This window comes from Falco naumanni, chromosome 11 (genome assembly GCF_017639655.2).
Source record: "Falco naumanni isolate bFalNau1 chromosome 11, bFalNau1.pat, whole genome shotgun sequence".
Taxonomy (NCBI): Eukaryota; Metazoa; Chordata; class Aves; order Falconiformes; family Falconidae; genus Falco; species Falco naumanni.
The window spans coordinates 27,665,603-27,677,882 of NC_054064.1; the positions used below are offsets into that span (position 1 = coordinate 27,665,603).

Here is a 12,280-nt window from a genome sequence, read left to right on the forward strand (position 1 = left end):
CACCATTACACTCCCAGTAAATTAGGGCTGGGTTAACTAATTTGTCTGGTGTACTTTGGGCAACAGATTATACTTGTAAGACATGTGATGGATGAATGTTCCCCCAAATCCAGCAAGTCTTACACTACTCCTCACACTTACGTTCTAAGATATTTTCCAATGGATCTGAAAAAGGAAATTCAACTAGTGTTTTGGGATCCTTTTCACTCATTGAAGAGGAAAAAAGCTATAACGTAATTCTTGTAGAGAAGAAAGACTTGAAAACCCCTCTCTAATCCCTGCCGGTCAAGGTGAAGCTTTCATGAAGAAGGGTACAGATTTTAGTGAGGGGCTGGAGCCATGTTTTGCCTGCCAAATCTGCTGGAGCATTTTCCCACTCTTGGCCCCACTGCATTAGAATTATTTTCTCTGTGTCAGAGTAAAGCTTTATAATGTGGATTAAAAGAATGATTAGAGAAATTAAATGTAATGCATCCCTCTAAGCAGGAAAGCACCAGCCATCTCATAACCTCATTCTAGCACACCAAACGGAGTACTACAATTTTAGTCACCTTCTCTATGCCTTATCAGTTGCCATTTACTCCTATTGAACAGGTCCTTAATTAGATTCTCCTAACCAGTATAAGATACCTGACTCCCCCCTTACAAAGCAAAAGTTCTTTAAATTATAATCTCTGCTATTTGCCCCATTCATTTGGCCATAAACATCTATGGCTAACCTTTCAAGCAGGAGATTTAGAAAACCAAGGAAACCCATAGGTAAACCATGGGCTTCCTTCCTCAAACTATGACAGGGAATCAATATCCTGTATCCCACTTACAAGAAAGTAAGATAACATTTGGATACCTTTGTTCCCTGTAAAGCTGTTTCATCGGTAAGTCCCTACTGCACAAATCCAAGCTCATTTTGTCTGTCTTCTCATGCTGCTGTTGCTACTTGTGGTTAGCAGCTCATGGTCTCTGGATCCAGCTCCCTTTAGCAGGGGTCATACCCTCCTCCCTCCACTGACTTCGGGTCCTGCTGACCTTTAAGCCTTTTTCTGGGTCTGCTGAATGGTTTACAAGGACACTGCCTTGCCAGCCCTGCTCCCATCTTGTTGAACCTCCTATATTCTGGTCCAGGGCTAGTACCCCATTTTTCTTCCAAACGTCTGATTTTAGCAACAACCTCAGCATTTTAAGGCCAGCCAGTCTTGTTAAATCTCTCTGTAAACATAAACCCCAAGAAGATCTTTTAAAAAGCCTTTGTAATTCATGCTTTCCATCTGCCTTTCAGACCACATGAAAAGATCCACTCTCTGTTTCTGGTTTCCTTTCCATTTCCCTCTCACCCCCAGGAGCCTGCCCTGCTGTCACAAACCTACTCAAATTCGCACAGATCCTGCCCATCTAGTATATTTGCCCAGTTAAATGGTCAACTACTTTCTGAAGACATGCATAACAGTTTTGTAATTATTGATGGGCTATGAGACTTGGAGTAACCTTTTTTTGATGGGTTTCTACATCTTTTTCTGAAATTCATCTGTGCTTTTTTTACCCAGTCGTTTTGCAATCATTCACGTATTGGTGAAAAAAAATTAACTATGCAGAAACAACCTTTAGCATTACTCTTACAAGCTTTACAGCACGTTAATAAGATCCAAAACAAGAAAGGAGGGACTATAAGACAGAAAAAAATTATCCAAACCTATGCTAGGTACAAGTATACTCACACTGAGAGCATGCCAAAGGGTCCATTCTTATCCTTCACAGACCTGCATTACAGACTTCATTTAGGCAGAGCTACTGTGTAAAGTCAGGAATCAGAATGTATCCCATATATGTCTTACAGAAAATTAATCCACAAGTCAATATATGACAAGATTTTGCTCTTCCAGACCATTGAAACGGGGTTGTCAAGAAGCAATGTTTTTCCCCCTGCAGTTTAGAGTTTGCAGGGAGTTAAGATAAAATCTAAGATAAGACTTTAGCTCCCACATACAGGTAAATCCAATACTGCACAAAACAACATTCCAAACAGAATTATACCCCGGGCAGTTGTCTCATCATGCCCTTGTCCACATCTGCCAAATTCACACCTGGGGTGAAGACAAACACACATTTATGCTAGCATTTGGGTACAGCAGGCCTCAGACTTCACTATGGTTCAAAACGGTTAGTAAATGGCCTGTTGCAGTTAAGGCTATTAGTAGTATCTTCTTGCCTTTAAGTATTTACATCTCTCTTGATGTACTTGCTTCCACATGAGCAATCCATGAGTCACTATAAAAACACCGATCACCATTTTACACCAATAGCCACTCACTCAGGCCTTGGTCTGTACTATGGTACGTACATAATTGAATCTCCTGACCTCTGTACAGGACTGAGTGTTACTGTACCTGAAATTAACAGCTCCTCCTATTCCCTGGAAAATGTAAATCCTGCCACATAGTGCCACTTCAGCCTGCGCAGGGTATCAACAAGTCTTACAGGCTCCCTCAGGAAAGGCACATTATAATACAATCCAAGGAGCTGCCTTTTACACTTCCCATGAATATGGCTGTCCTTCAAAATCAACACCCAGCCAGTAACACAACATTTTCATTACACTCTTGTAACACAGGTACCAAGATCTTATTTCAGTGATTCTTAAGTATTTCCACAGCTCTGACTACTGCATCTGAGTTCTCCATTAGCTCCTACAAACAAGACCCCATTAGCCCCTTGTCCTGCTCTTCTGTGCTGGAATTCACTCCTTCCCTTGTCTCACTGCTTCTCCCAATTTCAGCATTATGCATCCTTCTCTCTCCATCACCTTGCATCTGCGTTAGCCAGGGTGAGCCAGCTCCTTTCCCCTTCCCACCCCCCCCTGCCCTTTAACCTCTTCCCACCCTGGCCACATCCCTCCTATTTACACCACCTTCCTCGCATCAGCACCACACCCTCCTATCCCGCCGCCCTCAATAATTTCCACCTAACCCAGTAGCCAGCCCTACAATTTAACGGTGAATTCAAGGCCACGGCCCGTTACCCAGCTCCCGGGGCTCTGCCGGGCCAGCCCCGGCAGCAGGTCACAGCGGGCAGCCGCCGCCGCCCCAGCAGCGCACTGGGCGTCGTGAGTGGGGAGCATCTCTGCCACTGACCGCTGGGTTCCCTAATAACATGGAAATGAGAGGTCATGGCTGAAAAGGAATAGTTCCTAGATTAAAACATCTATTTAATTTATTTTTTTTTTTTGCTTCCAAACGCCCCCAAGAAGCTCATTCTAGAGATGAAACGCAAAGCAGCACGGTGTAATTTCAGGGATTTTTTTCGTGTTTTTTTATTTCTGTTTTTGGCACTTAACGCCCAACAACGAGTTTTCTTTTCCCCCCCTAATAAACAGGCAGAGGAAAATAAAGGGGAAAGTGGAAAGGAACGGGGCGAAAATAATTTTTGCAGCCGAATTTCGGTATTTCTGTTGAAACCCGGGAGATAGAAATGGGCATGGATTTTCACGCGCCTTAATTGACGCTAAAAAGCAGCAGAAAACAGCAAACCAGCCCGTTTCGCTCCCGTCGTAACTATCCGTAGCCCCCCCGGTCCCATCTGCTAAGCCCCACGCACGGCGCGGTTCCGCGGCTGGGCGGCGGGGGCCGGCAGCCAAGGCGCGGGGGAGCGGCGCCGCCGGGGATCCCGGGCAGCGGCCGCGCTGGGCCGCCTCGTCCCACGGAGCTGCTCCTCCTCGTTTTTTCCACCTGCTTAATCACATTTAAATATATTAAATACTTTCCTATTGTTGTCCTGGTATAGAAGTAATTGCTGCAGTTGCCATGGGGATGTTATGACAACACAGGGGGGATGCCCGCATGATTAGAGGAGGCAGAGGTGTCCCCTCGCCTGGAGGACGTGGGAAGCTGGCGTGCCTGACACCAGTGCCCTGGGAACGCTGCGCTCCCACCGATGAAATCACCTCGGTAGAGCGAGATACCTGGGCTCGCACCCGCCGCCGGGGACAACGACGAAGAGATGTCAGAGGGTGGTGGGACGGGTCAAAGCCGCTCTCGCCCCAGCGATGCCACCGCGGGCCCGGCTGAACGGGCAGCAGCTGTGTTTGCTCAGCGCCCGGGACGGCGGCACCGGCACAAAGGCCGCGCCGCCCCGCCCCGGTGAGCAGCACCCGGGGCCACCCCGCCGCGTCCGGACCGGCACTGCCCTCCTCCTCCTCCCCCTCCTCTTCTCAGGAGCTGCGGGGCGGTTTCCAGGCCGGGAAACGGGGCTTCGAGCTCCGGGACAGCGGCGGTGGCGGGGCCTGGAGCCCTCCCGTGTACTGCGGGGGAAACCAGGGCGGGGGTCGGGTTTCGCCCCTCGGTCTCCAGCCAAGCATCGCCGTCCCCGCCGGCGGGGCCCCGGGGACAGGCTGCCCGGGAGACAGCGTGGGAGCGGTACTGCCACCCTTCCCGGCCGCGGCGGAGGGGCCGTGCGGGGCCCCGGCAGCCAGCGAGCCGCACGCCGGGGCTGCTGCGGAGCAAAAGGCAGAGCCGCAGCCGGAGGGGAGACGACCTCGCCCCGAGCCTCCTTTATGTAGCAGCAAGTCGGGTTTGCTGGGGGCGCGCTGAGGGCGGAGGGGGTGGGCGAGAGGCGGCTCTGGAAAAGAGTGGGGAGGCTGGCGGAGCTTCCCCACCTCGGACTTAAAAATAAAACAACCAGCCTGTAAAAAAAGACACAGAGACCCCCACACACCCCCCCTCGGCGGCCCCGCTGAGCGCGGTGGCTGCAGCGGCCGGCCCCGAGCCAGCGCCGGCTTCACGCCTTGCCGGGCTGCGCAGGCAGCCTCGCAGCGAGCGGGGCGCTGGGAGGTTCATTTTAGGTGAAGGAATGTCATTTCGCTACTAAATGGTTAGTCTAATTTGATCTTTATTATGCTGTGGATTAGGGCTGATTCATATTAAACACTAGTGCAGTTAATATAACTGCGGAACGTGTCCCACTGTATGTACAGCAGCCGCTGTTACAGCCTCGCCGCTTCCTGCGATCCACGGATTAAGATTTAATTAACAGGGAAGTTTGCTAGAGCTCGCCCGCAGCCTCCTTGCTTTACAAATAATTTATACTCGGTTCCGCGGATTTTTATTCAAGTGGCAGCATTTTATTTTACTCTAAAAGGGACCTGAATATTTTATGTTCTGCCAGAGGCTTCTGTATACGAACTTCTCCGAGGCAGCTTCAAACCCAGGGGATTTTTTAATTTATTTTTTTTTTAATCTACGGGAATTACCTCAATAGGGACAATGTATCAGATTCTCTTTCCTCCTCCTCCCCCCAATTTAACAGCCTAAACTACCCATATGAGAGTTAATCGTCGTGATCCCCATTGTCGGTTGTATAAATCCAAGCTCAAGCCAACCTCCAAGACACGGCAACAATTCTGATAAATTGTCCTGCTCGCCTAACTACACAAGAATGGCTTTTATAATTAAAAGGGGAGCTGAGTTAAATCAACAGCTCCTAAGCCCTTCTCAACAGGGCTAGAATGGGAGAAATGTGGCGACCTGATTTCTTTAAGTAGCAGCTCTTTGTAGCTCATTCACGATCTCAGATACGGAAACCCATCCTTGCACAAAGTCAGCTGCCAACAACAACAAAAAAAAAAAAACAAAAAAAAAACCCAAGGAAAAAAGTTTATTCAGATGCTCAAAGTCCATCTTTTTTTTTTTTTTCTCCAGTCTAACATAACCCTGGCACTTTATAACCAAACAGACAACTCCTTTTCCAATTAAAGTGGAATTAGGAAACTCAATCAAATTAGCTCACTATTAAAGCCCTTCTTTATTAAACCGTTTTATTGTAGTAATATTAAGTTTCACCCGCTCTTGGAAAACGAGACTTTAAAAAGTTTTCCTTGTGATATTGATTTGGCTTCTCCCAGGATGGATCAGGGTCAAAAGTATTTACCTAGGTGTAATCTGTAATATATTTTTTTTAAAGAAAATCTTAAAATTGTAACCAGCTTGATTAATTGTACAAGGGAGGGAAGAATTGCATTTTACTTGCTCCTGTCCTTTGATTTTACCCAGGGGCTTCCTTCAATAGCTGCGGTGGGATGCGTCTCCTCCCAGACCCACCAGTATATTAACTGGTTGGTAGGAGCCGGGCTGTCAGCTCCGAGCCAATGTTTACACAGTTATATTTGAAGTGAGAAAGTAAACAGTCCAGCTGTGCCACGGAGCGGTTCGGTGGGATTAGGTTTCCATACCAACCAACTTTGTGAGCTTTTACAGTCTTAATTCAACCATGCACTCAACTTGTTCTTTGTGAGTAATAGTTTTCCTGGGCCAAACGCTCCCAGGACTGATAAGAAAGTCGCGATCCGGCCTTTGGAAGGATTGCTTCTCTGGATGCTGCCCCTCCGACTCATCGCAATAAATAAATAGAGGGAGGAACGCCCTTCTTACTTTTTGATCTTGAAGAATAGTTGAACACCCTTGCCAAGAAAAAAAAAAGAGAATGGGGGGGGTGGGAAGAAAAAACACCAGAAGAAACAACAAAAAAATTAACAAAAGAAAAAACCAACCACCTACGCCTGTAGCCTTTACTCTTGAAACGAGGGAAAGATTTGGAAGGATACACAGCTCCAAAACTAAACCAGCAAAATCTTCCCTGCACATACCCCTCACTGAGGTTGTGGTTGTAACTCATTCACTCCTGCCGCAAACTCGTTCTTACATTCTGAAAAACGTTATTATATACCCCTCTGCTTATCTTAATATAGGAACAATTAAAAATCACACTCAGATTTCAGATACGAGGGGAAAAAGTACCTCTCCGCTGCTACACAACCTGCAGTCGGCCAGGCCGGCATCTGCTTTAACCATGCTCTTCTCTGTGACAATGCCAGATCTCCTAAATGTGACAAAAATCAGCAAGATATGGAAGGAAAATAAATCCTGCTTTACACCTCTGATTTTCACCACCCCCACCCTGTGTGTAAATGATAAAAAGACCAGAACCAGAAATAACATTTGACAATTTCCCTTGATAACAAAATTTCTCTAGTTTGTATGCTTCATTTTTATTCATAAAGTTTCCCAATAATATCTCGTTTGACCATGATAAAAGTGTAATAAAACATGTTTGTACTAATTGCATAAACTCCTTTAAATATTGACTGTACTCGTCAAACGAATTTCCCAAAACAACTTCCATTGTCTCATAAAGTACCACTTGCCATTTATAAGACCGATTCCTTTTTTTTTTTAATAGAAAATAACATTTATTTCTATGAAATGAAACACAGAATTACCTGTTAGAAACAGCAAGAAGTTTGCTACATCGGAACAAGAAAGCAATTTTCTTGCAGATCACAAATGAAGGAGGCTTATTAAACCGTCATACACCATTGGCGCCGGGGTCCTACGGACAGTTACAAATATATCTACTTTCCAATGTTATATACAGATCGTAACATTTCTGGGGGCGGGAAGGAAAAGGCTTTAAATTTGACAATATGTTTAATCTATACGCCTGGTAAGTATTACAATGAGCTGTCTAACCTTTAGCTTAACGTTAATACCAAGTTCACCTACAAGTTACATTAATAACTTAGATTTCCATTTTATAACATTATACACTTGCTAGTATACATATATATATATGTATGTGTGTAGGAAAGAGCGCGTGTATACACACACCCCCGCAACGCACCAAGGATATCCATGCTTATGGCCATAAGCAACAAAGAGTGACTCATGTCTGGACAATGAAAGTGCACCTTTATCACCGTTTGAATACACCTACGTCTGTCCGCGCCAGGCTCCGCACGCAACCACCACCTGCACGGGGGGGGGGGGAACCCTCTGCGCCCCTCCACCCGTGCCTACCTAGCTACCCCTGCACAGATGAGCTTTAGGAAGCCGCCCCCCGCTATTGCTTCTCGGGGGTGTTGTTGACCATGGGCCCGTAGAGCCCGCCGGAGTAGACCTGCTCCTTGTGCACGGCAGAGCGGTCCCGCATGAGGTCGCTGAAGGCGTAGTCCACGGGCGGCCGGAACCCCAGGGTGGGCATCAGCCCGGCCGTGGAGTAGGGGGTCATGAAAGCCAGTCCCCGGCTGTGCGCCGAGTAGGCGAGGCGCAGGGGGTTGAGTCCCAGGTGGGTGCCCAGCGGGTAGGCGCCGGCCTCGGCCCCGAAGTGCGTGGCGTTGGGCTGCAGGGGGGAGAAGGCGGAGCGGCTGCCCAGCGCGCCGATGGCGGGGGCCATGGCGCCGGCGATCAAGGGCCGGTGGTGGGCGGCGGCGGCGGCGGGAGTGGGCGGAAGGCCTTGCAAGGCACCGTCCCGAGCCCAGCCCTCCTCGGGGCCCTTCTCCGGGCCGCGGTTGTTGAGAATCTGCTCGATGGCCTGTACCACGTCCCCGCCGCAGCCCTGCAGCACCAGCTCCAGCACGCTGCGCTTGTGCGCCGGGAAGACGCGCGTCAGGATGTCGATGGGAGTCCGCTGCCGGCCGCCGGCCGAGGGCGACGGGTCCTGCTCGTCCTTGTCCGCCTCCGAGCCTGAGTCCGAGCCCAGCGGGCTGATAGAGCCCGGGCTCTCCTCCCCCTCCTTCGGGCCCTTGGAGACGGGCGAGCTCAGGAAGGACTCGCCGTCCCCGTTCTCCGAGCCCGAGCCGTGGCGAGCTTCTGGGGAGGAGGTGCCGGGCACGGACTCGCCGTCCGGGGAGAGGGGCTTCCCGCCCGCCTGCTGCGGGGTGACGGCACGGCTCGGCAGCAGCGTCTTGGGGAACAGCTCGAACTTCTGCATCTTGGACTCTGCGGGCCGGGGGGGGTGGGGGGGGGTGGTGGCAGAAGGAGAGAGACCGTCAGTGCGGCTGCCCCAGCCGGGCCCCGCCGAGCCACACGGCCGCTCCGCCGGAGGGTGCCGCTTGTGGGTGCGCGCCCCCCCCGTCCCACACACCCCCCTCCGGCCCTTTCCACCCCGCCCCCCCGCACCGCCGGTTCCAGGATCCCCCCGAGGGCGCGCAGCGCGGCCTTACCTGAGGCGCCGGCGCCTCCCTCGCCGCCGCCCCCGGCGCAGACGGAGCCGAAGACCTCGTACGCGGGCCGGGGCGGGATGATGCCGTTGGCGGCCGCCAGGGCCAGCCCCTCGGCGGTGCCGTACAGCAGCTGGAGCTCGCGGGCCTCGTTCTCCTCCTGCGCCTGCTGGCGGCGCAGCGCCACCTGGGCCGCCATGACGCGCTGGCGCTCGGCGATGAGGGTGCACTTGGCGCACATGCAGTCCTTCCAGCGGCAGTACCGCTTGTGGCCCTTCAGCGCCGACACCACCCCGTGGTTGCGGCAACGGGCGCACTTGGGCGTCCGCGGGTACTTCTCGGCCGCCCGCAGCAGCAGCGGCGGCGCCCGCAGCAGGCTCCCGGCTACGCTCACTGGCAGCGTGGCCGCCGCCGCGGCCGCCGCGGCCGCCACCGAGCTGGGGGGCACCGGGGGGGGCGCGGCGGGCACGTTGGGCAGCTCCGACCGCAGCTCCATCTTGGCGAGCCCGCCCCGAAAAGCGCGATCCCCCCCCTCCCTGGTCTCCCCCAAAGCGACGCCGGGCGGGGCAGCCCCCCGCGCCGCACCCGCGGAGAAGCTCCCGGCGCCTCGAGGCGCGATCACGTGCGGGGGGCTGCCGGCACCCCCCGTGTGGGCATGCAACCCCCGGCAGCCGCCTGCTCCCCCGCCTCGCTCGCCGCCCCGGGCCCCCCGCACCGGCACACCGCTCCGGAACGGGGCTCGGGTGAGGAGGGGGCCGTCGGGAGTTTCTCCGCGCCCGGCTCCCCGCCCCTCCGCCCACGAAAAGCGGTTCTAAGCAAATCCAAGAAAACTTAGATCTCTCTGGCTTCCTCGCTCTCTGTGCGCATCTGGCGGGGCAGCACCAAGTCCATCGCGCCAGGCTCGAAGCCGAGCTCTCCCGCCCGCGCCAGCGGGCCCGCCGCTCCCCGCGGCGCCCCGGCGGACACCCCCGCTGCTCCCTAAACTCAGCTCCCCCGTCCCCCTGCAACTACGGTCACAGATTAACAGTGTCCCTTCAAAAAGCAATCCGGCACCTTCAACGACGGGATCCCTCGCCACAAGCCGCGGAGGCTAAAATCCAGGAGAGAATTTTTAAAAAAAATAAAGTTAGAAAAAAAAAAATCACCCCGTCTCCCGCGCAGCGGCACGGCGGCCGGGCAGAGAGGCTGGCAGCCCGCGGGCACGGAAGCCCCCCCGGCCCGGCTGGGCTCGGCCGGGCTGGGCTCTGCCGCCGCGGCCAGCCCCGAGCAGGCGGCCGGCGCGGGAGCGGGCAGGGCCGGAGCGGGCAGGGCCCCGCGCCCCCCGGGACACGCCACCGCCCCGCGCCGCCTGGCGCGTGCGGCCCGCGCGGCCGGAGCTGGAGGCAGAGCGCGCTGCCCGCCGCGCCGCCCGCCGCCACTCGCGCTATTGTTGCGCCCCGCGTTGCCATTAGGCAACATTTGACAACAATGTGGCGCCTGCTATTGGCCAGGGGCGGGAAGCGCCGCTCTGATTGGCCGCCCGACGGGCCGCCGCGTCCGCCCGGCGGCTGCCCGAGCGCGCCGCGCCCGCGGAGGGGCCGGGAGGGTCCGGGGGGGGACCCGCGGGGCGAGCGGTGTCCGCGCGTGTGCGTGTGCTCCCGCTGCGCGCGCGTGCGGGGGTGCGTGCGTGCCCGCCTGCGCGTGCATCTGCCCGGCTCTGCTTGCTACCTGACTTGGGCTTCGCTTTCCTTTCTTTTTTTTTTTTTTTTTTTTTTTTAATCCAGTGGTAAACGGTATTTGCCTTGCCAACTGTTTGATTTCTTTTTTTTTTTCCCTGGGCGTCACTTGTCAAAAGGGTGGGGGAAATGTGCTGTGGAAGGTGACAATTCAATTTATGGTCTCCCCCCTCCCCTTGGAGATTTTGTTTTATAATAGTACGTAACGATGCCTCTCTCTTTCCTTCCTTCTTCCCTTCCTTTTTCCTTCCTTCCTTCATTTTTCCTTCCTTCCCTCGCTCTCTCTGCCCCCTCCTCTCTTTCTCCCCCCTCCGCCCCACCGCTGCAGGTGAGCTGCCGGAGCGCTGCCGCGGCCGCAGAACCCGAGGTGAGTTTGACTTTCCGTCCTTCCAGCGCGCTGTGCCCCGGCAGAGCCCTGCCCGCCCCTTGCTCCCCAGAAAGCCAAGTCCGCTCCCTCTCCTGCCAGCTGTTTGCGTGACTACATGTTCAACAGGCGCCTTCCCCGCGGGGACAATAAACCCGAGGGACTGATTTTTGAGGAGGAAGCTGTCGGGCTGGTAACTGTATATTAACCCCGAAGCTTTTGTTTTAGCATTAACCACCCGGGTTTGACGTCACCGTCGCTGCTAACGGGGAGGAGGTAGCGCTTGGGAAGCCTCGGTGGGAAATAGCGCCGGCTCCTCTCCCCAGGGCTCTCCCCTCCGTTTCCCACGAGGGATCTCCATCCTCCTCGGCACTTTTAAAAGTTCTTTGTTACACGCGGCTCCAAGTCCTGCCCCGTAGCAGGAAGCGCCCGCTGGTCCCTCGGTCCCTCCTGCCCGCCGCCTCAGCATCCCACCTGCGCGGCACACGCTGCCGACCTTCCCCGGGGGCTCCCCGGCTGTCTGTCCGGCCAGCTGCCGGCCCGCAGGGACAGCCCTGGCTCCGCTCGGAACGGCCGGGCCGCCCGCCGCCCCCTCCGCCGCGGGGAGGCGCGCACGGCCACGGGGGGCCGCGGGGCAGCCCCACTGCGGGACCGGCAGCGCCCGCGGGTGCTGCGCTGCCCCTGGCCTTTTGTCACACTCCGCCTGTGGCTGCGGAAAGCACACGTGCAGAGCCATCAAACTTTGCAATATTTTTCCTACACTCACACCCTTCTTCCTCTTTTTTGATTTTTTTTTTTTAACGAAATGAACGCTTTCCCACCCGACTTTCCGTGTGTGCAGCTGCCAACCACTCCTCGTGATTTAGGTGTTATAACACCTTTATTTAATACAGCCGCCAAGTCAAAATACCCGATTAGATTTTATTCGCAACCACTAATTTTACTCTCCGGGGGCAATTACTCAGATCACCTGATTTAATTGGAAATTCGTAGAACTCGATCAGACTGCAGCTCCGTCTGCTTTGCAAAAAAGAAACATTTGAAGTTATTGCTTTATGTTGGCTTGCCATGGAGAAAATGTTCTCTCTTCTTCCCGGCAGTTTTGTTTGGGTTTGCGGTGGTTGGGTTGGGGTTTTTTTCCGCAAATACTTTTCCCTTTCCCCCCCGAGGCAGCCTGCCGTCACCAACAACACAGGACACGGGTTACGATGGTTTCCC

The 12,280-nt window shown here is 54.0% G+C and overlaps 1 protein-coding gene across 1 annotated transcript; it reads right to left on the bottom strand.

Annotated features, from left to right (window-relative positions):
• Positions 1-7,884: 7,884 nt before the first annotated feature.
• Positions 7,885-9,479, bottom strand: DMRTA2 (DMRT like family A2). The gene is given in 2 exon segments (XM_040610844.1): positions 7,885-8,762; positions 8,906-9,479. Coding segments are annotated over 2 exon segments (1,452 nt in total).
• Positions 9,480-12,280: the final 2,801 nt, after the last annotated feature.